Source organism: Oryctolagus cuniculus, chromosome X (genome assembly GCF_964237555.1).
Source record: "Oryctolagus cuniculus chromosome X, mOryCun1.1, whole genome shotgun sequence".
Classification (NCBI taxonomy): domain Eukaryota; kingdom Metazoa; phylum Chordata; class Mammalia; order Lagomorpha; family Leporidae; genus Oryctolagus; species Oryctolagus cuniculus.
Window position 1 is genome coordinate 131,856,948 of NC_091453.1, and position 26,454 is coordinate 131,883,401.

The 26,454-nt window shown below is 57.9% G+C and overlaps 2 protein-coding genes across 3 annotated transcripts; both read right to left on the bottom strand.

Annotated features, from left to right (window-relative positions):
- Nucleotides 1-236: 236 nt before the first annotated feature.
- On the bottom strand, nt 237-2,133 carry TREX2 (three prime repair exonuclease 2). Its single transcript, XM_008250331.4, has 2 exons — nt 1,588-2,133; nt 237-1,207 (listed from the first exon to the last, which is right to left on the bottom strand). Exon 2 carries the CDS (start codon nt 1,173-1,175, stop codon nt 465-467), a length of 711 nt encoding a protein of 236 aa, XP_008248553.1. The 5' UTR covers nt 1,176-1,207; nt 1,588-2,133; the 3' UTR covers nt 237-464.
- A 906-nt stretch (nt 2,134-3,039) lies between these two features.
- Nucleotides 3,040-25,947, bottom strand: HAUS7 (HAUS augmin like complex subunit 7). 2 transcript variants are annotated; one of them, XM_008250330.4, is made up of 10 exons: nt 25,563-25,947; nt 24,785-24,900; nt 20,880-20,947; nt 18,198-18,259; nt 11,666-11,757; nt 11,040-11,198; nt 10,808-10,904; nt 10,218-10,427; nt 9,354-9,468; nt 3,040-3,262 (listed from the first exon to the last, which is right to left on the bottom strand). In XM_008250330.4, exons 1-10 carry the CDS (start codon nt 25,662-25,664, stop codon nt 3,192-3,194), a joined length of 1,092 nt encoding a protein of 363 aa, XP_008248552.2. In that variant the 5' UTR covers nt 25,665-25,947; the 3' UTR covers nt 3,040-3,191. The 2 variants fall into 2 exon arrangements, with proteins under 2 accessions (XP_008248552.2, XP_008248551.2); XM_008250329.4 differs by having other exon boundaries at nt 10,218-10,430.
- Between the last annotated feature and the right edge of the window lie 507 nt (nt 25,948-26,454).

The window sequence follows — 26,454 nt, forward strand, 5'->3', positions numbered from 1 at the left end:
GGTGGGGGTGACTCCTCCCCGCCCCGTGTCCCGGCACAGAGGTTGGGGGCACCGGTGACACGAGGTTCTCGCCACAGGCCAGGGCTGGAGCTGGGCGTGCCCCAGGCAGGCGCAGCCACGCAGGCTCAGCTCCCCCTTTCATTGTCCTCGGTGGCACAGGGTCACCCACGGGGCTCGCTGCAGCCCCTGACAAGATCAGCCAGGGGGGCGTCTGGCCCCAAGAGTTGGGTCAGGTGCGTAGTTAGCCATGATGTTTATTGAGAAAGAGGGTGAAGGGTGGAAGCCAGGAAGCAGCGAATTCCCCTGGGGCATGCATGGGCCAGGGTGAGACAAGGCTCCAGGGTCATGGGAGGCCAGGGCAAAGCGGGGGAAGGGGGAGGGGAGGGAAGCGCAGGCCCCGCAGCTGCACAGGCCTGGGGCTGCTCAGCTAACAGTGGGGGGCAGGGGCAGCACAGCTCCAGGCCTCAGGCCTCGAGGTGCAGGGAGTCAGGCGGCGTGTACATGGGCTGGATGTGGAGCCAGCTGCGGGCCTGCTCATCGGCCCAGGAGAGGAGCTCAGCGGCGCGGTGCAGAAAGACCATGAGCAGGGTGTGCACGTCCCCCTCGGCCGAGTGCGCCGCGCTGGGCTCAGCGCCGAAGTAGCGGCGGAAGAGGCTGCCCAGGCTGTAGCCCTTACGGCCCTGGGCGCGGGTCCCATGGCTGTGGGCACGGTCCAGGCCCCTCAGCGCCGGCAGTGTGTCCAAGCAGATGGTGTCCCGTGGCAGCTGGGCACCGAGGCGCTGCAGCTCCGTGCACAGCAGGGGGAAGTCATAGTCAAAGCCGTTGTGAGCCACGAGGCAAATGGGGCCCTCTTGGCGGCTCAGGAATGCCTGCAATGTCCGCACCACGGCGCCGTCGAAGCCAGCCTTCCGGGACCGTGCCAGGCCTTCGCTGCTCAGGCCGGTGATCTCGCTGGCCTTGGCCGTGAACGGGCGTGTAGGGGACATGCACAGTGTGAGCTTGTCCAGGACCCGGGGCAGCACAGGGATGCCCAGCTCGTTGCGCTCCGGGTTCTCCAGGGAGGAGCGGTGCACGGCGAAGAGGGAGAGCTCGGCGATCTCGGGCTCGGCGCTGGGGAGCCCGGTGGCTTCCAGGTCCAGGAAGACGAAGGTCTCAGCCCGGGGTGCCTCAGACATGGTGACGTCCGCACGGGGCAGGAGGCCTACAGCTACCAGAGCAAGAGGCACCAGACCTGAGAACTACGGACATCGGCACGCCCGGGCCCTGCTACACACAGCCACCGCTCTGGCCGAAGCTCGGGCCCCCGGGACCTCCAGAGCTGGGACAAGCAAGCAGGGCCTGCTACTGCTGTCCATGAGGAAGCCCCACGGACCCATCACTCCCTCCATGCAGTCCCTCAGGGCCCTCCCTGGCCGGCTCGACCCCACCTGATTTTCCCTAAGCCCAACCCCTGCACCCGGGACACCTAGGGTCGGATACCAGGCAACAGCCCCCGCCTCCCTGGCACACAGGTGCTGGCCCCAAAGTGGCCTGTGCCTGCCTCCGGGCTCCTGGCAGAGGTCGTGGCCAAGCCTGGTGCTGGCTTACCTGGGGCGGGAGCTGGCCGGCTTCCTGGGCTGCTGGGTACCTGTCTCCGCACGGGCTGCTCCAGGCTGCCTTTAATCAGTGGCCACGGCCCGCCCCCAGCCGCCTGTTGGGCAACCAGAAGACCTGAGGCCGCAGGACCTGTGCAGCCGGCTTGCTTGCCACCCCCTCCTAGCTCACAGCCACTGCGACACACGCCCGTGTTGACACATTAGAAGGCAGGCTCTGGCCACACGCAGGCTCCTGAAGAGCGTGTGGTCACAGGCAGGAGGAGGGAGCCACAGGGGCTGGAAGTGCGATGGGGGCCAGGCCCCAGCAGCCAGGCCCAGCAGACTCCACCTTGGTGTCAAGCCACGTGCTGGGACGTGGCACCCAGGAGCACAGGGTTCCCTTCTCGAAGCCTCCGTCTCCCACTCCAGCCCTGCGTGTCGGGCTGCCCCTCAGCAGGCCGAGGTGTGCTCAGGATTGTGAGAGAAGTGCTCCACACGGCAGGCTCAGCCTGTAAAAGGCCAGGGTACCCCAAGGACAAGGGCCTCAGTGCCGCCCCAGGTGAGCAGCACAACAGAGTGGGCGGGAGGCTCCAGGACCCCCGGCCATGTGGACCCTTGACTCCAGGCGAAGAGCACCATCACCCCAGGAGGGTGGCTAGAAGGCCCTCCGTGGTCCTGGACATGGTGACATCCCAGGGCCCCCACTGCAATGGCAGTGCAGGCTAGCCATTTGACACTTTCCAAATCCACCCCAATCCCTTGGCCTGTTGAACAGCGGCTCTGCCTGGAGAGTGGTGACCACAGGCCCACCTGTCCTCTCACCCCTCCTCCCCCAGCAGCTGTCTGGGGAGTGCTCCCAGGACCTCCATGGCTCAAGTGCACACAGCAGGGCTTGGGGGAACAGGGTGGGGCAGGCAGTAGGGCGAGAGCCCCTCCCACCACCAGCAGCCCAAAGCGGGGCCAAGGCCCCAGCACTCATGCCTGTGCCCGCTCAAGGGAAGGGGGGCGGCTGTGACAGGCACATTGCTCAGGAGGTACTGGGTCAGCCCAGGAAGCCGGGAGCAGCTTCCTGGACAACCAGTCGGGCCACTGGCAAGAATTCCCCAGTCCAGCCCTATGCTGTGGGCCCTGGGAGGCAGGGGGAGGAAGCAGATGCCCCACCTGCAGGCCCCGGGGCACCACGTGGAGGGCAGCTGCGGGGCTGCAAGGAGCCCTCCTCTGGACTCTGAGGTTGCCCGGGGGAGGAGGGGCAGGGAGACAGGAGGGTGTGGGGCCCAGGCTCTGCGTACACGCAGCTGGGGTCAGGGTACAGCAGAGGCCTCTGGGGCTTAGCAGGTGCCGGGGAGGGAGAAGTGGAAGCTTCAGGAGGCCAGCAGCCGGGGGTGAGGGGGCACAGCTGGAGCAGTCGCAGGGAGAGTAGGACACAACGCAGAGTGACGCAAGCAAAGAACAGGCTGGAAGCAGCTTTTCAGATCCTGAGGTTTCCTTTCTCTTCAAGAGCCCTCCCACAAGGCCAGAGGCTGCAGGCAAAGCAGGGCGACCCGGACAACGTCGGGGCCGCAGCTGCTTCTGCCGCGAAGGCTCCGCGGCGCCTGCCCGTGGCCGCCGCCTTCTGTACTAGCCCGAGCCCTGGCGCAGAATGTCACTGGAGACCGTGTATGTCTGTGTAAGTTCCTCCATTTTAGCGGCTGCAAAGAGAAACACAGACAGCCAAGTCAGTACACTGCTTTCTGGCCTGCAGGAGGCCACGACAGGCCGTGCCGGGGTGCCCCCCCCCCCCCCGCCGCCGCCGCCGCCCTCCCTTCACGGTCCTCCGCAGGCTCAGGAGCAACCGGGGTGGCAGAGGGGCTGGGGACTATACTTGCACTGTGGCCCGGAAACTTGGAGCTGGGAGCTGCTAAGGAGACCCACTGGGGGTGCTGGGCCAGGGGCCCTAGACTGGGGCCCAGCAATCACAGTACAGAGGCTGAGGCTTAGGCCAGGCCATGTCTGACGCGTGCAGCAGCCCTGGCCGCGTTCATTTTCATCAGATGAACAGCAGGTGCACAGAGCCAGCTGCCCGAAGGCTGTGCGCAGGGCAGGGCACCGTGACTGCCCTAACAGTCAGACGGCGCCTCCGGGCTGAGGACTCAGTGCCTTGCGCCCCGCCCGAGTTCCGTTCTTCCTTCGGGTTTTCCTGCTTACACACACACACCCCTAGTGTTTCCCCCAGCCCTGCCCGTCCTCTCCCCTACTACTGCCCCACTACATCAGTCACATTGGTCTTTCACAAGTCAACATCATTAACACTGACACAGGGCCTGTGCTGAGGAGTGACTCGGGTGAGGGGCTGCGGGCTGATGCCCAGGTAGCTGGGTCCTCGTGTCGCAGATGCATTCGTTGAAGACTCTGGCCCTGGCTGCTCGTACTATCATGTACTAAAAGCAAAAATCAACATATCATGCTATTTCCTGACCTGTCGCAGCACAGAAATCTGGCTGAGTACAGCGGGTCAACTGGAATCCCAATGGGGACCATGCTCAGCCCACCCCCTAGATTTAGTGGGCTTCCTGTCGCAACCTGCATTTCTCTCCAGGCTGTGCTGTCCTGGGCTCTGGCCTGCCTCTCTTATATCCTTGATTTTCCCAGCCTCCAGCCCCTGGCCGCACCCAGTCCTGAGCCCCACCCCCACCCCACCCCCCACAATTCTCCGCCCGGCCCAGTGGTCCTGCCTTGCCCTAACTCTCCGCAGAGCGAGTGGAAGCCAAGAAGCATAAAGCTTGCCCATAATTTTGCATGTACTCTGACTCAGAACCGTAGCCTGCCCAATGGGATTGCTATGGTACAGAGTGGGGCTTGGAGGAGGAGTCTCGTGGGAGGAGCAGACGGGGCAGCCCTCACAACACCATACATCCGAGACCAGGAAGCCGTGGGCCTCGCCTGGGCTGCCGCCAGTCACAGCGGGAAGCTAGGATCGCACAGCTCCCGGGCGCCCCTCACATCACAGCCGTTCACTTCCCCCTCCTGGGCAGGTGCAGCACCTCGGCTCCTCCTCAGTCCTCAGAGCACCACTAGGTTTTCTAAATGTGCTCAAACCCTGGGCATTGTGGGGCAGGCCTGGCATGTGGCGAAGGAGAATGGGCAAGGCCCTCACTTCAGGGCCCCAGTGTCACAGCACACGTGGGGCACATTGCCGCCATAAGCCCAGTGCTGGCACCCAGGCCGCTGGGAGAAAACAGCAGAGGAACACAGCCTGTCTGGTGGGAGGGCTGGAGGCGGCCATGAAGACCAAGGCCGTCCATGTGTCAGGCGGAGGTGGGACAAGCGAAGGGCCACTGCTAGTGGCCAGGAGCACACACTTGACACTGACTCCTGAAGACTGGCCTTGAACCAAATCAGTAAGCTGCACTGACCAGCGCTGAGTCAGCAGCCAAGAGCAAGGCTCTCCTCCCCTCCCAAGTCCAGTGCACCTGTGCCATGGTCCCAGGTGAGAGGCACTGTGTTAGGAATATTAGTGATCATTATTATAATAATGGCAGCATGGATTATAAGCAGCTTATTAACGGCAATTACACAGAGAGAGGTGAGAATGAGCAACGGGCTGATTAGGGCCAGTGCTCTAATAACCTTTAACGTGGAGGGCTCTGCTGCCAGTTTCCAAAGAGAGGCCTGAGCCTGGGCCTGGGCCAGCCGCTGCCTGGCCGAAAGGGACGACCTGGGGATGCGGCAGTGGAAGACGTTTCTCGCCAGGTGCTGATGTTGCTGCTACCTGAGGGCTCGGGCAGCCACTGGGGCAGCCCAGAGAGTAACCCAAAAGCCGGGACTCTCGAAGGTCATGCACACCCAGAGCTACGAAAGCACCCAGGAGAGACCTGAGAAGGCCCTGACCTCTCACCTCTGGCTGACCTTGAGGCTCTGAGCAAGCAAGATATGCAGAAGGAAAAGCATCAACTGCCTACCTGATCGCTGATTAAAAAAAAAAAAACTGGGGCCAACACTTGCTGGCATCCCATACGGGCGCCTGTTCTAGTCCTGGCTGCTCCTCTTCCGATCCAGCTCTCTGCTGTGGCCTGGGAAAGCAGTGGAGGTTGGCCCAAGTGCTTGGGCCCCTGCACCCACGTGGGAGACCTGGAAAAAGCTCCTGGCTCCTGGCTCCTGGCTTCGGATCAGCCAACCTCCAGCCATTGCAGCCATTTGGGAAGTGAACCAGCAGATGGAAGACTTCTCTCTCTCTCTCTGCCTCTCTGTAACTCTGCTTTTCAAATAAATAAATTCTTTAAAAAAAAATTAAAGAATAAAATAAAATTCATCTATACCAACAGAAAAGCTCAGAAACCTTCAAATAGGATCCATGCTGAGACACATCACATCAAACGGGCCAAGCCAGAGACGAGCAGAGCTTCTTCTGCTTCTTGAACGGAAAGAAGGGAGTGAAGAGACTCCTCACGCACAAGGTCCGCAGTAACATTAACAGCCGGCTTCGCAAGTAGGAAAGCAACACGCTGTCAACCAGGAATTCTATATCCAGAAAAACTAGCCTTCAAAACTAAAGGAGAGGGGCCGGCACTGTGGCTCACTTGGTTAATCCTCTGCCTGCAGCGCTGGCATCCCATATGGGTGCTGGATTCTGTCCCGGTTGCCCCTCTTCCAGGCCAGCTCTCTGCTGTGGCCCGGGAAGGCAGTGGAGGATGGCCCAAGTCCTTGGGCCCTGCACCCACATGGGAGAGACCAGGAGAAGCACCTGGCTCCTGGCTTCGGATCAGCGCAGCGCACCGGCCGTAGTGGCCATTTGGGGAGTGAACCAACGGAAGCAAGACCTTTCTCTCTGTCTCTCTCTCTCACTGTCTAACTCTATCTGTCAAATAAATTAAAAAAAAAAAAAACTAAAGGAGAAAATTAAGACGTTGTCACTTTAAAAAAAAAAAAAACGGGCTGGGAGCTCGTCACCAGTGGATCTTCTCCCCGCAAGGTAGCAGAGGTGGGCTGAAGCGAAACAGTACAAACAGCAACTCCAATCCACACGGACAGAGCTCTCCGATAGGCGGGCGCTCAAATACGCGTGCCCCAGAGCGGAACGTCTGCGTTCAATTCATGGCTCCGGCCCCTGACCCCAGCCTCCTGCCAGTGTATACCTGCGAGGCAGTGGTGATGGCTCGAGTAGGTGGCTTCCTGCCGCCCGCGTGGGACCCAGCTTCAGATGGCACTATCCACTCGACAGCGTTTAAGTTAAAAGCTACTGTACATCAAAAGCCCACATGAAAGGTACAGCTGAACTAGAAAAATCAGTAGGACTTAAACAGGCCCCTCGCACGGGAGGAAACGTGCACAGTTGATAAATCAAGAAGAAAGGCTAAGCTTGCTAGTTGTTAAACACAAAATACAGACAACGACACAGCATTCGCCTCCTACAGAGAGGCACCAGTGAGAAAGCGGAACCAAAGGAGGAACCGAGGAGCATGGAGCAGTGAGGTGTCTGACGGTGCTGCGGGGACAGGCAATGAGGCAGCAGGCAGCCGGGTGCCTGGGAGACACACACACGCATCCACACCCGCACCCGCGTGGCCCGGGGATCCCACTCACACGAACACAAGCTGCAGCTAAGGACCCCGAGCCGACACCAGCCACTTGTCCGTGAACAGAAGGGACAGGCACAGGACAAAAACCCGGGCAGCAGGAGCTGGCCAGCAACAGCCCATTGCCCCTTCTGAAAAGTTCAGCTTTACTGAAACCCAGCCAGACACATTCGTTCTATGGCTGCTTTCAAATCCACCAGAACTGCAGAGCTGGGGAGTTGCCACAGCGACGCAGGGCACACGGCAATCAACGTGAACAAAATACACACGACAGAGGGGAAGCTTCCAGGGAAAAAGTGTCACCACGTCAAAACAGCCATCACTTGGGGGCAAGAGAGCATATGATAGCAAGGGGCCCCTGGGGGTCTAGCTGGCCACGCCCTACTTCTCCCTCACTGTGAAGTCACCTGAGCTGGAATAACACAGGGAAAATGCGAACCAGCCCCACACACTGACATTCCCTTCACGATTCTAAGTTCTCTTATTAAACCAAACCTTTCCGCATGTGTATTTCCACTGCAATACTGAAAAAATAACTTCCTCAGATTACAAAACGGTTAATTCAAGTCAAAGATACAATTTTGCCCCCATCCAATATCAAAAAAAGTTAAAAAAAAAAAAAGGCTCAAATGCAGTTGCGGAGCCTGGCTTATTGACTGGCCTTTGGGCCCTCCATCATGGGGACGTAACGCGTGTCTGAACACGGCCACGGCATCCTGTTTACAGACTGGAAGTGCACAGGCTAAGTCAGCTGAGCAGCACCTGAAGCCTACAGCGAAGGCTACGGAGACAGGCAGCACCTGTAAACACCTGGCTCATCTCTGCAGCCTGGGAGCTGCACCTCCGTGTAGCCAGGCACCCCCTAGCGTTAGATGTTGGAACTGCGTCCACCTTGCACTACTAGCACAGCGGCACAGGGGGCTACATCCAAAAGCTCAGGGAGAAAATGGAATGGAGAGGCCAATGTTGGTGCAGAACGTTTGGAAATCCAGCATCTGTGTGACGACCCCTCAAAAGCAGCCAAGAGCTGAGAACGACCTCGAGACAGTGACAGCACATGTCTGAACGCAAGGATATTTGGCAACGAAAGCTGTTACCTAGGACACCTGGGAAAGCGCTTACAATCAGGTGAAAGGGAAAGAACGTGTTACGCCTACACCTCATTTATAAAAAGTGTAGAAGTGGTAATGCTAAGAAGGGAAAGAACTGAAAGAGACTAAAATCCTAACACCAACGAGCCCTGGGAGTTTCGCCTCTGCATGTCTTTGGATTATCCTAATTTTCTACAGTGAATGCTTTTATTCTATAACCCACTGAAATTGTCTTCCAAGAGAAGGAAAATATGTATGAGAGAAAGAGGAAAGGAGCCAGCTTGTGGCCCAATGGGTTACACTGCTGCTTACGACACCAGCATCCCATATCAGAGCGCCAGTTCAAATCCCAGCTGTGTTGCTTCCCATGCAGCTGCCTGCACGTGTGCCTGGGAAGGCAGCACAGAACGGTCTAAGTGCTTGGGCCCCTGCAGCCACATGGGAGACCCAGATAGAGTTCCGGGCTCCTGGTCTCAGCCTGGCCCAGACCCAGCCATTGCAACTATTTAGAGGGGGAACCAGCAGATGGAAGATCTCTTTTTCTTCTCTCTCCCTCTTTCTCTGCCACTTTGCCTTTCAAATCAATTAAATAAAAGCAGAAGCTGTGGGCTGGCACTGTAGTGTAGCAGGTAAAGCCGCCACCTGCAGTGCGGCTTCCTATATGGGTGCTGGTTCTAGACCCGGCTGCTCCTCTTCTGATCCAGCTCCCTGCTGTGGCCTGGGAGAGCAATAGAAGATAACCCAGGTCCTTGGGCCCACATGGGAGATCCGGAAGAAACCCCTGGCTCCTGGCTTCAGATCAGTGCAGCTCTGGCTGTTGCAGCCAATTGGGGAGTGAACCAGTGGATGGAAGACCTCTCTCCCTCCCTCTCTCTCTCTCTCTCTCTCTCTCTCTCTCTCTGCCTCTCCTTCTCTCTCTGTGTAACTCTGACTTTCAAATAAAGAAATTTTTTAAAAAAAGGAGAAGGAGAAGGAAAACAAAGACAGACAGAAAGAAGGAAGGGAGAGGGGGGAGGGAGGGGCAGGAGGAGGAGGAGGAAAGACAGAAGGCTCTGAGCAGAGAAAAGAGAGTGCCCGCATGCGGCAGGCCCAAAGGGTGCCGGGAGCCCCAGCAGCCCGGCCCCCCGGCCACATACCTAGACTCTTCACGGAGCTGCTGCTGCCCCAACAGATGGGCTCGCCCTGCTGCTTCTTGGCCATCTCCGTGGCTTTCGCAGCCGTGTCCGTGATCTCTACAACCGCTTTCAACAGCTGGCGGGGAGGGAGGGTGGGGGTGCACATTCAATCTCTGCTTCCCACTCAAGGTCACAACCGAGCACGTGGCTCTCGTCCACAAAGACAGAACTCCCAGAGGGAGAGTGGCCAGAGTTCTCCACCTGGCAAGCCCTCCCTGCGTGTGCTCCCAACCCAGCCCAAGCACAGGGCAGGGCATGAAAAAAAAAAGTGTCCCAAGAACCAAGGGCCTTTGTGACAGAACACAGTACCCAAACCACCCATCCAGGAGTCTCACAGGGCAGGCTGGCCAGATGGTGGGAAGATTTGGCACCTTCCTGTTAAAATAATGTGCGCCTGCATTTTGCCTCGGCTGCTGGGGATCTGCAGGGAAGAGCCAGGTGGTCAGTGGACAGTGACTGGGCGGGCTTAGCAGCCTGAGTGCGCTCTCTCCCGTCCTGCCACAGCTGGCTCACGGGCCCGGGCCTCGCTCCATGGGAGCACGGTGTAAAAACAGAGCGCCACCAGCACAGGGACAGAAGCTGCAGGCTGAGACAAGCCAGCGGTACACAAGGCTCTTCGGGGCCCGCCGTCTCAGCCGAAGTGCAGCGGGCTCTTGGGGACCACGCTTTCAGCCCTTGCAGCTCACAGGAACAACGTCTGCCCCATGCCGCTGCCAAGCCCCAGTCCCTGATCCCAGCCCTCGGGTCCCTCCCTGGGGGCAGCAGAGACCCCTGAGTGCAGGCAGGGCACAAGCCGCGGGTGTGGGGGGCGGGGCTGGACCTTACTTGGCTACAGGAAGTCAGAGTCTGTGACACAGACTGGACCGTGGGGCCGCACAGGTGCAGGTCAGGGCGTCGGCGCTGGCAGCACTCACTCAGCTCGTTATCGTAGACTTGGAGGAAGGCCAGCACGAGCTGGTGGAAGTCAGAGGTGACCAGGCGCAGCTTTTGCTCCAGGGTGCTCGTGTCGGTCCCACTGGCGGCGGCCCCTGGCTTCTGCTGAGAAGCGCACAGTAAAGCCAACGGGGCCAGCGGGGACTGCAGCGAGCCCTGCTTGGCAACACCCGACAGGTCAGCCCAAGGAACAGACCCGCGACGTAAGAGGAGGAGGCTGAGCCCAGGGGCTGCTGGCAGGGTCGCAAGCCACAGAGTGTGGGAAGCCGGGAGCTCAGGCCGGGCAAGGGGCCTGGCTTCCAGGCCAATCCCTTCCCTGGAGAAAGCTTCCTGGCTCTGTCACCTTCGTGTGCACCAAGTACCCAGCACGTTCTAGAAGCCCCTGGGTCCTTGTATGAGCCATCTCACATAAGCCTCACGACAGAGCATGCTGGGGTAGGTGACGTCACTTGACCTATGACCCAGGAGCCAGCGTCCCTCACCTCTGCCCTGAGTGTCTGCAGCTTGGCAGTACTCTCCCGCAGCTGCCTGGCCAGCTCCGCCACCTTCTCCTCCTCTGACCGGGGCGAGGGGCTGGCACTGCAGGGAGAGAAGAGGGGACACGCTCAGCTCCCACTGCCACGGGCACTGGGCACCCCGAGGGGCGCACACCCAAGGGTCTATCTGAGGTGACAGAACCACGCAGGGCTGCCCCACGCCTCCCGGAACACCCACCTCTGCCGCTGCTCGCTCTGCTCCTCAAGGACGGGCTGCACGTCCAGGGGCCACGGGTCCCTCCGGGGACTCAGCAGCGCCTGCAGGTGGGAGCTGGAAAAGACCTCCTGCAGCAGCTCCTCGTTCTTCTCCCTGGTGTCCTCCAAGTGCTCCTGCAGGCTGCAACGGCAGCGCCACGGCCACACTGTCACGGGGCGCAGCGCTGGCCCGGCAAGCCTGCGTGCCCCACGGAAGAGCCAGCGGGCGAAGGAGAGGCAGCGAGGCCAGGCCAGCCCAGCCCGCCCCGCCTCCGCCCGCTGGGGCTGCTCCGAGCAGCCCGGGCACTCACTCTCCTCCTGTGGGCCCAGCCTGACTTTCGAGGCCTCTATCACCCCTTTTGACAGCCCGCCCAGCTCTGTGGGCAGCAAGCCAGCACCCACAGGACACGGCTGCCCCTCGCTCACATGGTGGCTGGCCCCACAGACTGGCCAGCCAGCTCCCCGGGGCGGGGGGCGCAGGGATCCTACCTCAGCTTGCACCCCTGGATGCTGGACCAGTGACGTGGCTGCTGCCACCACAGGGGAAAAGCAAGCCCGCACTGCTGCAGATGCAGGACTAAGACGAGTCCATCCACGGGCCGCCGTTACCTGGAGCAGGTGGAGCCTCCGACGCTCAGACTGCGGATCACGTCGAGCAGCCGGTCCATGAAGTGCAGCTGCTTCCAGGGGCAGGCGCAGCCCTGGGCAGGGAAGACCGCACACTGGCTGACTACACCTAAACAGGCCTCGCCGTACATGCTGCCCCAGCTGGGCCGCTGGGAACGACGGCTGGGCCCAGCAGCCTCCAGGGCCGCAGCCACAGAGTCCAGGAGCAGCTCGGGGAGCTAGGCCACGCAGGCTACCGGCCCCGAGGGGCTGCCACGATGCTGGGACAACTCTGCTAAGTGCCCGGCACCAAGGGAGCACTCAGGGATGTGTGCTTGCCACACAGCAGGGCCCGCAAAGGCAGAACACAGCCCACGAGGACCCAATGGCAGCCTGCTCCCAAGAGCCACCTCCAAGACAAGGCCTGTTCTTGGCTGGCGATACAGAAGCCGATGGGCACAGCCAGACAGAACCCAGCAGGCGCCCAGAGGGCAGTCCGGAAGGCTCCAGGCCACCCGAGCAGCCCGGACAGGGAGTGGCGGTCACACAGTCACACTGAAGGGTGAGGAGCAGACCCGGGGGCAGGGGCACACTCCGCCCTGAGGTTGGCAGCTCGCCCCCTGGCGGTGGACACTGAGTCTCATGGTTGCAGCTGCCTGGCGTCCTGGCACGCCTAGCTCCCAGCTGCGACCCATGTCAACGCAACCGGTGCCTCTGGAAACTTCCGACTGCACAAACTCAGCCTGCCACTGGCTTCCCAGACCTCCTTGCTACCTTCAGTTGACTCACTCCCCTCATCTGCCCAAGGGTAGCCCCGGGGTGGGGACAGGACACTGTCTAGACAGGACATGGCTCAGACAGAAATGTAACATTGACTGTCACTCCGGACCTCACAAGGCCTTCGCCAGACACCCTCCAGCTGCCATCCCTTGCTCAGCCAACTCCAACGGCCCCCTGCCACAGCGCCAATGCCTGGGAAGGGGCAGACGGCCTGGTCAGCGAGCCCATCTGCAGGCCGCATCCCAGTGGCCAAGGGAGCCCTCTGTAAAGGTCGGCAGAACGAATGTGCAAAGCCTCCACCCCCAGCCCCCTTCCCCGCTCCAACCTCCCCATCAGCAAATCCCATGCGCTGGGTTCAGTCCAGTCACTCCACCTGCCTTCTACACCACCACCACCCAGGCTAGCAGCCATGGGTGCTGGGGCACTGCTACAGCCTGCCAGCAGGTCTCCTGGAAGCAATGCCTGCCCCGTGAAGCCACCACCCTTGTCCCTGCAAATGGCCACTGCCACCCTGGGGCCTCCCCCAGTCTCCAAAGCCCTGCCTGGTCTACACCCACGCTCCCCGCCCCCAGGACCTTTGCACACTCTCTCCTCTGGCACTGTCTTTCCAGAGCTGTTCAGGGGATGTTAGGACGCACCTAAAAGAAGCACCGTCCCCATTAGCAGCCATTTGCTATTCCCGACACCCCAGCTCGGCCATAATCTGTCTCTGTGCATTTGCCTCTCCCAGGCGGTCGCTATAAATGGGCTCAGACGCTGCGTGGCCTCTGGTGTCTGGCTTCCTTCACTGGGCACAGTGTCTACAAGGACAACCTGTACCACACCACACCACACCACACCACACGCCTGAAGTTCATGTTCCATTACTGCTGATCCGGTCACCAGATGACGGGCATTTGGGTTCTTTCCATTTGCAGGCTGCGGTCAGAGCTTATGACCGGCCGTGTGCCGCACGTTTTCAGTTCTGTTGCCTGTGTCCCCAGGAGTGGAACGGCGTGGCCGTGTGCTTATTCCACGGCTGCTCTTCTAAGCGGCAGCCAGACGCAGCTGCGCTCTTCTACGTTCCTCTGAGCTGACTGGCCATTTGTATATCTTTAGAAAAATGTCTCTTCAGATTCTTTGCCCATTAAATTTTTTTTTTAATTTATTTGTGAGCCAAATGTATCCGAAAGCTCCAATTTGCTAGTTTAGCCTCCAAGTACCTGCAACAGCTGGGGTTGCAACGGTTGGGTTGGATTGGCTGAAGCTGGGAGTCTGGGGTAGAATCCAGGTGCCCTGTGTGGGAGGCCTGCAGGCATTGAATGCAGGCACTGCAAGGTGGAACGCAGGTGTGTTAACTGCTAGGCTAGACGCCTGCCACTCCCCCTCGCCACCCCCTCTCCCACCCCCCCCCCATTCCTGAATTGGGTTTTGTCTGTTTCTTATTGAGTTGTAATTCTTACGAGATCCTGGAAACACAAGTCTCTTACAAGCTAAACAACTTCCAGACATTTTCTTAATTTTAAAGCAGTCCCCGTGTTTGCTACACTCGTGCTGGTGGCTTTGGGCCAGTGAGGGTCTCTAGCACTAGTGGGTTCCTGAGCCCCTCGGATGTGACCATGAGTCTCGCGTGGCTGCCTTGCTCAATGTGGTCGCCACTGTAACTGTTCTAGGCCTCTTCAGGGCACACGGCAAAGAAACCCATACATATGCGGTTTTTAAGTTACAATAGCTCCAGAACCAACACTGATGTGTGCAATTACAATTCAGGGCTCCAAAGGGCCAGCATCCATTTGCTCGTTGTAGTCCACAGCAAGGAATGAGAGCGTGAGAGGTGCTACGGCCACCCGGAGGGAACTTGCGAACGCTGCACAGGGCCTGGGTCCATTTCCACGACACAGACAGAGGCCGTAATCAGTGGCGGTCAGGGCCAGTGGGGAGCAGGCAGTGACTGCTTTGTGGGCAGGGCAGTCTCTTTTCAGCGTGATGAGCAGATTTCCAAACAACATCATGCGGGGGCTCTGCAGTATTGTGAACGCGCCAAATGCCACTGACTCGCATGCTTTGAAAGGGCTTAAAAACTGAGCACAGCAGCACTTTGGGAAGATGAGAAAGTTCTGAAAGTAGATGGTGGTAATGGCCACGCAACCAAGTAAATGTGTTTAACGCCACTGGACTATGCATGTGAACATGGTTACCATGGTACATGTCATGGGATGTGCATTTTACCACAACTGTTTTTCTGTTTAAAAAAAGAGTAGAGCACCCTCAAGGCCTGCTGGGAAATCTCTTAAATATGATTGCAATGGTAGATTTCGCACTATGTAGATTTTAGCACAGCCAAAAAATGTGACAAGCCTTAAGAGTAGGGAAAGGTTCCTGTGGCAGGAAGGATGGAAGGCACCCCGACCTGAACTCAATCAACCTCAAGGCCAAAGCTCAGAGAGACTGGGGATGAATCCCTGGCTTGCTCCGGAGACGTCAGCCAGGGACAGTGAGGTGCAGGCATCCAGACTGTTCCTGCTTTGTCCCGCCACCCCTGCGACATGTCATGGAAGTGGGTAGTTGCTGGTTGAGGAACAGCAAAGGGGAACCCCAAGGAACTAGAAAGTATCAAAGATGCAGCGGAGGGAAAGAGCTTGAGAAAGTGACCCCCAAATCCGTGAGAGGACGCAGGCAGCCTAGCAAGACCCAGAGTTAAAGCAATGCTCAGAATGTCCCGGGTGCAATCCAAAATGACTGGGCCCCCGCAGAAACCTCCAAAGTAACTCACATGAGCAAAGCGAAGCAAGAGACCCCAAGGACCAGATCACACAAACACTGGAATGATCGCACGAGGATTTTAAAGCAGCCAGTATCCAAACACTTGAATAAGCAATCAGGAATGCTCTCGAAGCAAAAGGCAAAAGAGAAAATAGAGCAGAGATGTCAATGTCACGTCATCACTTCCCCGATGATGCAGGGACAGGGTGGAAAATTACGACTACAGGTTAAGCAGCCCTAATCTGAAACTCTGAAACCCTGTTTGTGAACACCAACACGAAGCAAGTGGAAAATCCCAGCCCGACCTCACGCAGGCCTGCGCAGGAACAGTCTATAAAATGTCCTCAGGCCATGCGTGTAAGCTGTTTACAGGCAACAGAGAAAAAAAGATGGAAACGTGGAGAGCCCCTGTGGTATCTGTGTCACGGGAGGCCCGGAGGGAGAAGAGAAAAGCACGTGGTGCTGAAAAACACGCTTGGAGAAATGATGGCGGGACTGCTCCCGATGTCAGCGAATGGCACAAACGCACCGATCTGAGAAACTGAGGGAATGCACACAGAGGACCTGGGCCTGGCACAACCTCCTCCGACGGCGATGAAAGATGCCAGGAGGAAACGCGCACACTGTCGCATGAAGCACAGACCCACACAATCATCTCAAAAGCTGCAAAGGAAGCAGCGGACAGAAGCCATCCTACGTTCTGGTTGAACCCACGGAACGGGGGCCGGTGCTGTGGCACAGCGGCTTACACTGCCACCTGCAACATCAGCGTCCCAGATGGGCACCAGCTCAAGTCCTGGCTGCTGCACTACTGATCCAGCTCCCTGCTAATGCACCTGGGAAAGCCGCAGATGGCCCAAGTCCTTGGGCCCCTGCACCCACGTGGGAGACCTGGAAGAAACTCCTGGCTCCTGGCTTCGGCCTGGAACAGCCCTGGTTGTTGCAGCCATCTGAGAAGTGAACCAGTGGAGAAAGATCTCTTCCTCTCTCTCTCTCTCTCTCTCTCTCACTGACTTTCAAAAAAAATAAAAATAAAAATAAATAAATAAATAAATAAATAAAAAAAAAAACAAGAATGGAGGAAGAGCATGAAATTTACTCAGCCTGAGAAAGGCATCCACAAAATCCTGCAGTTAAGACCACACTCGAAGGTAAAAACCGGTAGGAAGCACTTGCTCAGACCAGGAGCAAGACAGGATGCATCTCCCACCACTCCTGCTCAGAGCAAGTGGGCAGGAAGCGAAGTCAGCAGCTCCCAGGTCCTTGGGCCCTGCACCCGTGTGGGAGACCAAGAAGAAGCTCCTGGCTCCTGGCTTTGGATCGGTGCAGCTCCAGCCATTGTGGCCATCTGGGGAGTGAACCAACGGAAGGAAGACCTCTGTCTCTCTCCCTCTCCCTCTCCCTCTCACTGTCTGTAACTTTACCTTTCAAATAAATAAGTAAAATCTTAACAACAAACAAATAAAAGCTCCCAGGTTGCCAAGGAAGACAGAAAACTCTCTCTCATGCACGCGTCCCAGTGCTCCATACAGAAAACCCTAAGGAAGCCACGAAACACCTGGAGAACTACAAATAAACAAGATAAAAATGAAATTAAGGGGCAGGCATTGTGGCGCAGCACGTTAAGATGCTGCTTGGGCATCCACAGCCTATATCAGAGTGGCTGGGATCAATTCTCGCCTCCACTTCTGATCCAGCTCCCTGCTAATGTGCCCGGGAAAGCAGCAGAAGACGGTCCTTGGGCCTCTGCACCCACATGGGAGATGTAGAGGAAGTTCCTGGCTCCTGGCTTCGGTCTGGCACAGTCCCAGCCATTGCAGCCATTTGGGGAGTGAACCGACAGGTGGAAGATCTCCTGTTCTCTCTATCTCTCTTTCTCTAACTCACGTTTCAAATTAAAAAAAAAAATCTTAAAAAGAAAACTAACACAAAATCGATCAAAGGCCTAAACAGAAGAAAACACAAGTATAAATCTTCAGTACCTTGGATTTGGCAATGGATTCTTAGATACAGCCAAAGCACAACCAACCAAAGAAAAAAGTAGATCAGACAGACTTCATCAAAAGTACAATGCTTTTACCCCAGAGGACACATTGAAAAAGGCAAGACAATACACAGCATGGGGATAAAAATACTATAAATCAAATATAAGATGTGACTTGAATCCAGAATATATAAATAATTCTTAGACCTCAACAGCAGAAAGTCAAGTGATCCCATTTAAAAGGTGGCAAAGACCTCGTGTGCAGACATTGCTCCAAAGAGGACAGATACGCGGCCAAGAAGCTCGTAAAACACGAGCAACACTGCTAATCCCTAGGGGCAGGCAAACTGAAGCCACAGCAAGACACCGCCTTACACCCACCGGGACGGACGCAGCCACACTAATGAAACCGGGACATCAGGAGTGCTGGCAGGGCCCGGGGAAGCGGCAGGCCTCCTTCGGCGTGGCTGAGGAGGTCGTGTGGTGCGGCCGCCAGGGGAGACACTTGCGTGGCTGCTCAGCAAGGTAAGCGGAGAGTGCCCGTGCCACACAGCGGTTCCGCTCAGGCCATGCAGCCAACAAGTGAGCACATGTGCGCATGCGGCAGCAGCAGAATTCACCACGTGCAAGTAGCTATCAACATTCAAGAGATTTTAGGGGTGGGGGCTGGGGTAGAGTAGCAGCCGCTGTGCAGAAGCTCTTGGGCAGGCAGTCTGCGGGGGCAAGTGCGTGGCCTCGGGAGGCAGCAGCCTGCGTTTGAGGCCGGGCTCTGCCACCGTGTGACCGTGGGTGAGTTGTCACCTCATGTGAAATGAGGTTAAGCCAGACACCTCCTGCCAGGGTGGCTGTGACAATTACTGGCATGTAGTATGACGTCGTCAACCTCCACAGCCACCCTCCTCTCCTCCTCCATGGGCCCTGGCAGCTCTGCTCCGCTCCGCTCCCATCCCCACGCGGGCAGCACCCAGAGCCCCGGCCAGGGCAGGAAGCGTGCACAGCTGCGGCGGGGACAGACGAGGGCCTTCTTACCTTCAGGAGCTCCTGGTCGTCTGGCGCACACAGCATGAGCTCATGGCCTAGCTTCACCATCTCTGCGGAAGCACAAACCCCCGTTACCGCAGACACCCACTCTAACACAGGAGAATGCTCGTACACGCTGGCGGCCAAGGTGACGGCGCTGGCAGACCCTGAAGCCCAAAGGCGGTGCTTGTACACAGAGCGGACAAGGCGGGTTCGTGGACAACACACAGGGTGCCAGCGCTGCCTCTGGCTCTGTGACCTGCTCCCAGGCACTACCCTCTCTGGGGGCCTCCTTGCCTGGAACAGGGCTGAATGCCTGGGTCTCTAAGCCTGGCTGCTGAGGCCACCAGAGGTCAGGGAACCTCCACGACCTGCCCTGTGCCACCCCTGAGAGACCTCGGGAGGCTGCAGTAACAGGAAGCAACACCGCATCTGTCAGCCTGGCCTTTCATACCACCACCTCCTATGAGCTTGCCAGCAATTCTACAAGGTGGGCCTTGGTGCCACTTCACAGATGGGAAACCTGAGTCCTTGCCCAGGGCAGACAATGCCTAGCCACATCTTCCAGGGCCCCAGGCCATCTGCATAGAGTACAATGCCAGGACTCAGAGCCAGAAAGCCTGGGCAGGCCTGACTCCACCCCCCACCCCCCCCACACACACCCCTCAGCAGAAAGCAAAACCCTGCAGGCACCTGCTCTAGCAAGCTCCGGCAAGAAGGGAGCAGAGCGGTGATGCCACACGTTCCACAGAGGCTGGTGTGCTCCCCAGGCCGTAACCCAAATCCTCAGGTCCCCCGACCCCTGTCTTCCCCTCAGCAAGTGCAGCTGGCCCTCCCGTCACTACAAACGCAGGATCTACCCACAGCAGCCCTCCCTCCCCATCTCGCACCTGGATCAGTCACTGCAGGAGCCCTGCGCTGCTCTCCCTGCCTCTGCCCAATGGCCCTGTTCTCCGCACAGGGTGCCCAGGGAGCCCGTTCAGCCCTACATCAGACCACAGCCTTCCTTGGAGTAGAAGCCCATGCCCTTCTGTGTCCCACAGGACCTGGCCTGACCTCCCCTTCCCTTCCCCTTGCTCTCCACTCTGCTCCTCCTCCCTCAAAGCTGCCAGGCACAGGTATACCGCAGGCTCTTTGCACCTGCTGTTCCCTTATCCTGAACGGTATTCCTCCTGCTCTCTGCCGGCTCGCTTCCCCTCTTTGTGCCTTCGATGTCAACAGGACCACCCTTCCCGTAACCCTCCAATCCCCACTGAACTCAGCCCTCACCCTGGCCACATGATGCTGACACAATACTGCCTTCTTGGTTTACTGTCTGTGTCTCCCAGCTACCATGCAAGCTCCATGAAGGTTGCAAAATCTACCACTGTGCCCCCAGCACCTCAAACAGTGCCATGCACTGTAGTAGGGGCTCCTTCGGCATTTGTCAGAGGGGGGTGGGCATTTGGTGCAGGAGTTAAGACGCACTTGGGATGTCCACATCCTGTATCAGAATGCCTGGGTTCAAGTCCCAACTCCACTTCCAGCCCCGCTTCCAGTTAGTGTTACCCTGGGAGGCAGCACTTGATCCCTGCCACCCACCTGGGAGACCAGGCTAAAGTTTGAGGCTCCCACCTTCAGCCTGACCCAGTCCCTATTGCAGGCATTTGAGAAGTGAAGTAGCAGATGGAAGATCTTCTGTCTCTCTCAATCAGATGGAACACCCATCTCTCTTCCCCTACCCCCTCTTTTCAAATAAGTAAAAACTGAATGAATTTATAACTTGAAACAACAATACTTGTCAGATGAATTCAAGAAGAATCCTAACCCCCTACTTGTCCTGGTTTTCCTGCTTCCACTCTTTGACAGGCCTGACACCCAGCACACTCTGATGAGCGAGACAAGGCTGGGAGTGGGAAAGGCTGTGGCCATGATCATCCTGAGGGCTAGGGTCAGTGTGTGTGCCTGGGCGTCAGCCTCTGGGCGGCCCATCAGTAGGACTGTGCCAGACACAACAGCTCCAAGACACAACATCACATTCTCCTGGCGCTTCCCAGGTGCATGGACAGCTGTCTCTAGATCACCAATCTGGCAATGCCGCCTGGTGCGGACAGCAGTTCCAGGGTCCGCTTTACCTACCTTGGAGTGGTTAGAACAAACACATGTTCATCCTGAGTCTAGAAAGTTCTACCAACATCCACAAGGCTCATTTTTAAGTTGATAATTTTGTATGGCCCACAAGTGATGTTATAAATATCCAAGTGGGGCTGGCACTGTGGCACAGTAGGTTAAGCCACAGTCTGCAGCGTCGGCATCCCATATGGGCACCAATTCAAGTCCTGGCAGCTCCACTTCCCATCCAACTCCCAGCTAATGTGCCTGGAAAAGCAGGGGAAGATGGCCCAGGTACTTGGGCCCCTGAAACCACGTGGATGAAGCTCCTGGCTCTTGCTTTCTGCCTGGCCCAGCCCTGGCTGTTGTGGCCATTTGGGGAGTGAACCAAAGGGTGGAAGATTCTGTCTCTCCCTCTCTCGCTCTGTAACTCTGCCTTTCAAGTATATAAAATAAATCTTTAAAAACAAACAAAAATGTCCAACTGGCTCTGGGCAAAAAAAGGCTCCCCACTCCGCTAGAACAATACATCAGTCCAACGGACAACGCACTACAAGTCCAGAACCAGAGCTTACCAGCAAATCCCACAGCGAGACCTACCTCGGATCTTCAGCTCCGGCGGGGCCGCCTTCAGTGAGCTGAACTTTTCCTGCAAGGAGGGGCAGGCTCTGCGGGCAAACAGCGCAGGCAGTCAGGCCCGGGAAAGCCAGGGAGCCCCCCGCCGACCCTGTGCCCATGCCACACGCCACTGAACTCTTTTAACTTGGTAAACTCTACGCCATGGGAAGTGCATCTCTATCAATTACCAGATAAAAGATACTTCAGAAAGCTCACCTGGGAAATGGGAATTTGAACTCTGAAAATAATTCTCACAGTACAAAAGACAGGGCAGCAAGTGCGCAGCAGAAAGGGCCCATTCCTCCATTCCTCTGAGCTCATCCTTGGACGGGTGGCACAGGCCACTCTGCAGGGTGCCCCCCCCAGCCCCCAGCGCTGGAAGAAAGACCGCAGCCACCTTGAGGTCCCTCTGTCCCAGACTTTGGGCTGGTGATGCCAGGAGCTGGCTTCCTGCCATGCACTTCCAGGGCCTAATAGATCTCTGTGCCACAGCCAGCGAGAGTGGAATGAATGAGCGACCGTTGCCTCTACATCAGTAAATGCCGATGCTTTGTTCTTTCCAGAGAGGGCAGGAGCCTAATCCACAATTTAAAGCAGACGTCGGCTCACAAGCAGGACCATTTCCGTAAATAAAGTTCTACTGGCACCCAGCCTCACCACCAACATCGATTGGCCCTGGGTGGAAAAATCTTGCTAAGCGGATATCCAGAGCCGGCGCTGTGGTGCAGTGGGTTAACGCCCTGGCCTGAAGCACCGGCATCCCATACGGGCACCAGCTCCTGCCCCAGCTGCTCCTCTTCCAATCCAGCTCTCTGCTAATGGCCCAGGAAAGCAGTGGAAGATGGCCCAAGTCCTTGGGCCCCTGCACCCACGTGGGAGACCCAGAAGAAGCTCCTGGCTCCTGGCTTCGGATCAGCCTGTCTCCAGCCATTGCAGCCATCTGGAGAGTGAACCAGAGGATTGAAAACCTTTCGCTCTGTCTCTCCTTCTCTCTGTAACTCTGTCTCTCAAATAAATAAATAAATGTTAAAAAAAAAAAAAAAAGATGGCAAATGACACAACTCCAGCCTTCCGCCAGGTCTCAGTCCCAAGCTCACGCCCAGCACAGTGGCAAGGCCCCAGGATCGGCTGCTGAGGCTGCCCTCGCTAGGGAGCCACCATGGCAGGCCCCCAGTGTCCAGAGAGAGGCTCTGTCCACAGGGCTACGGAGGCTGGCCTCCACCTACTAGGGGCCTGCCAATCCAGCATGGTGGGGAGGTGCACACTGGCTGCCCACAGAGTGGACTCACTGCCCCACTCCAGAGCCACACTTGCCCAGGACTGCAGGAGGGAAGCAGCCTGGACCCAGCTGCCTTGGCCGCATCACCTGCCTTCGTGCCTCCTTAAGACACCCCACACACACACAGGGACAGGAAGAAGACGGGCTGTCACTGAAGTTCATCTCACAGCAGGGAGCAGAGCCGAAACCAACAGCGCTCAAGACCTTGAAAGCACCAAAGAAACCCCATGAAGCCTGGACCGTGGCAACCCAGGGGTCCGCAGGGCTCGGGCCCACCCCACAATGAGGGCCAATGCGCAGCACACACTGAGCCCTCGGCCACTGCCAGGTACACGTTCCAGGTTCCACCGGGATAAGGTATAAAAGGCAGCCCTGAGTAGGGGAAGACAGCACGCAGCCAAGTGCAAAGTCAGGAAACGTGAAATGTGCAGGAGACCTGCAAGCTGTCCCCTGAGGACCCTTCAAAGGCCTAAGACACTGTTGCCACGTGCCACGGTGTGCTATGTTCCCGGGCTACTTCTTCAAAGGTGTTGGTTTCTGGTACACAGAGAAGTACTAGAAGCATCTGGGGCCACAGCCTTCGCCTGCTACCTATCCACCCTTCTCCAGCCAACAGAGCACCCTGGCTCCCAGCCGGCCCCCAGCTTCTGCCTGAGCCCAACAAATCTGGGCCTCATCCTGGGACCTTGCTCAGGACCCTCCCAGTTGGCCAGGCACTGCCCACCACTGTCTCTCTTCCCAGGTTCCTGGAGCAGGCACTGGTCCCTCCAGGACCGGCAGTGGCTGTCACAGAAGCCATCTGCCACACTGAACCAGGTTCCTGCCATCTTTGCCTGGGCTACTGGTCTCCTGCCTCCAGCCTCTGCCCTCCAAATCCATCTGTCACAGAGCCCCTGAGTCACCTCGCCAAATTGCTGATTTCAGGAAGTCACTCCTCTGCTCCTATGCTTGCCCTGCACAGGGCATAAAGTTCAAAGGCCTTCACGTGTCTTGTAAGGCCCCAGGTGGGCTGCCCCAAGCTGCCACTTGGGCCACCACTGCCAGCCCCCCAACACACACACACACCTGGAGTTCCTGCTCCTGTCCAAACAAGCACCTATCATTTCCTCTGAAATCAAATGCCACCCCCTCCCAGCCCAATACCAGGACCTGCACCTGCTAAAGCCCCAGCCCCTTGAGGGCCACTGCAGCCAGGAGCACCTCCCAGTGGTGCACGCTCTGTCGAGCCAGACCGGGCAGCGGGCCAAATGAGCACCGACCGGCTGAGGACTGTGGCAGGCACTACAGCTCACACAGTTCTGGGTGCCCATGGAGAGAGCAGGAAGGCGTTTCACTCTGTGAACAGGAGGTAGTTTAAAATGAAACGTGACAGGGCCAGCGCTGTGGCATAGTGGGTAAAGCAGCCGCCTGCAGCAGCAGCATCCCATAAGAGTGCTGGTTCTAGTCCCGGCTGCTCCTCTTCTGATCCAGCTCTCTGCTATGGCCTGGGAAGGCAGTGGAAGACTGCCCAAGTCCTTGAGCCCCTGCACCCACGTGGGAGACCCAGAAGAAGCTCCTGGCTCCTGGCTTCAGATCAGTTCAGCTCCAGCTGTTGCAGCCATCTGGGGAGTGAACCATTGGATGGAAGACCTCTCTCTCTCTCTCTCTGCCATTCAAACAAATAAATAAATAAATAAAAATATTTAAAAAAAAACGAATTGGTATGTGAGCTCTGGGTATTCGAAGGCTGTGTAGGAGTGATGTAGAACATGTAGACACCTGAACAGTGTTTTCCAGGAGGCAGAACAAGCTCAATGAGAGAAAAGGCTTATGAAGCAGTGGTACACTGAGGCCTAAGGAAAGGCCTAGAAGGTGAGAGGGAGGCAGAGGTTCAAATATCGGGCTTCTGCTCAGGCCCCTCTCTCAACACCAAGGGTTGGCAGGACACAAAAAACTGCAATACTGGGGCTGGCACTGTGGTGTAGCAGGTAAAGCCACTGCCTGCAGTGCCAGCATCCCATATTAGCGCCGGTTCGAGTCCTGGCTGCTCCACTTCTGATCCAGCTCTCTGCTGTGGCCTGGGAAAGCACTGGAAGATGGTCCAAGTGCTTGGGCCCCTGCACCTGCATGGGAGACCAGGAAGAAGCTCCTGGCTCCTGGCTTCGGATCAGCCCAGCTCCAGCTGTTGTGGCTAACTGGGGAATGAACCAGTGGATGGAAGACCTCTCTCTCTTTCTCTCTCTCTGCCTCTGCCTCTCCTTCTCTCTGTGTGTAACTCTGACTTTCAAATAAATAAATAAATCATTTTTAAAAAAGACTGCAATATCAATAGACCACGGGCATTCCAGTGAGGTCTCTGAGGACCACACCAAACACCGTGAGAGCCAGTGACTCCCAGTGGGGTTGGCACAGACCTTCTCCACCCAAGCCTCTCAGAAGTCCAGCTGAGCACCCCAGCGAGGGGACACTTCACCCCTAGTCTGAGCACACCCGCAGGGCCAGCACTTCTTATGCACCGGGCTGCTGCGGCAGCGTGTGCAGCCCTGTGGGAGGAGAAGCCCCATGCTGCCAGGGTGGGCTGGGAGCTGCCCCGGGCACCTACAGGAAAAAGAAGAAACCTGGGCATTACCGTATGCACATCCATTCCAGAATCTCCAAGCGGTACTTGGAGGGGTTGCACAGCAGTTCCTGAATCGTCTTTGGTTCTGTGATGTACAGGCCCTCCAGAAAGGAGCATTTGAGGTCCTGGGCAAAGAAAAGCAAAGTCACAAGCTTTTGGAAGCCACCATCACACCACGGTGGAGCGGCGCTCAGGACCCCTTCCTGCACACCCATCTCCCGCCCCGTGCTCTCTCTGTGCTTTGCCAGGAGTTCCAGTCTCCTAGAGCCCGCCGCCTTAGAGTCGCCCCTCGGATCCCTGGTGACAGCAGGACTAGGAGCAACGCCTCCGTGTGCGCTTTCAAGCTTCAGCTCCCGGCCACAGCTGGCAGCAACAGGAGGGATGAGGCGGGGCCGGGGAGTCGCTAGCAGCCGAGTGGACCCGGCACAGCTCCCTGACCTGTAGGTCCCGGGTTCCTCACTGTGGCTCCTGACACCCAGCCTAGCGCCCAGGTCCCACCTGGCGCCCATCTATCCCACCGCCCAGGTCTCCCAAGCTCCTTGAGGCCAGGGTCTGCGTCTTCCATCTCTGTACCCGCCCCGAGCGCCCAGCCTGGGTCTCGCAGAGTTCGGTGCATGACGCTGGCCCCAACTACCAGGCACAAGCCGTAAAGGCAGGAACGTGCAGGGCACGACCGTGACTGGTACTGCAGCTGCATGGCGCCGCCGACCTCCACAGCGATCGCGTCCGGGCTTCGGACAGGGCACTGCCCAGGACGCCCGGGAGTGGCTCCCTAGGCCTGAGGCACCTTAAGCTTCTGGAACACCTCCACGGCCGCTTTGAACACGCTGTCTTCGTTCTCCTGGTAGCAGTCGCCGACGCCGCCGACGCAAGATCCCTGCCCCGCCATGTTTCGCGCTCTGCCCCGCGCCCCGCCCACAGTTCCGCCTCACTGGCCGGCCTGGTTGCCAATCACGCGCCAGGCCGGCACTCGTTTGGGGCGGGAGCAGAATCTCCGTGCTGTGGCCCACCTCTCCCCGCCAAGCCTTCCCATTGGGCCGCGTCTTCTCCGGAGGCCGCGCGCGCCGGGCTCTGCACCACCCGGGAGACTGAGCACAGCGGTGAGGGCGGGACAGGAGGCGGGCGGGGTGGATCTAGCAGGAGCTCACTCGGTCGCGGGCCCAGCTGGCGGCGGTCCCTACAGGCAGCCAGGAACTAAGACATGTAGAGGCGAGGCTCCTCCGGCAGGGGGCGCTCCCGCCTTGCTCGGGTTCTCCCTGGCCGCTGTCGGCGGCGGGGCGGGGCACGGTCCCTGTAAGGGCGAAGGGAATCCTTGTGTGCAGAATGGAACTGGGACTTGAGCAATCCATCTGCCACCGAGGGGTTCATCTTGTGTTTCTCACGCTCCTGCTATATAGTTAGAAGTTTATTGACTTCAAGCCCAACCTCACTACTCATAGCTGTGTGACTTCGGATGGGTAAGCAAACCTGTCTGTGCCTCCGTGCCTTCCGCTAATGGAGACAGTGAGAGCACCTAACTCCCTGGATTGCTGTTGAGCATGACGTGAGGTAACAAATCCTACCAAATGCTTACAAAAAGCGCCGTGAAAATGGCTGCTGCATGGTTCTTCCCGGCCCTGCTTCTTCGGCTCACCGCAGCTCCTTCCCGCTACGACAGCGTTTTGTGGTATCTCTCGGAG

Bases quoted from the DNA above. Each gene is read 5' to 3' on its own strand.
- HAUS7 (XM_008250329.4), bottom strand. From the start codon at position 25,664: ATGGCGGGGCAGGGATCTTGCGTCGGCGGCGTCGGCGACTGCTACCAG. The intron at 20,948-24,784 runs GTAATGCCCAGG...GTTTGCCCGCAG, and splicing joins CTGGAATGGATGTGCATACG to AGCCTGCCCCTCCTTGCAGG. The intron at 10,905-11,039 runs GTGGGTGTTCCG...CTCTCCCTGCAG, and splicing joins CAGAGCGAGCAGCGGCAGAG to TGCCAGCCCCTCGCCCCGGT.
- TREX2 (XM_008250331.4), bottom strand. From the start codon at position 1,175: ATGTCTGAGGCACCCCGGGCTGAGACCTTCGTCTTCCTGGACCTGGAA.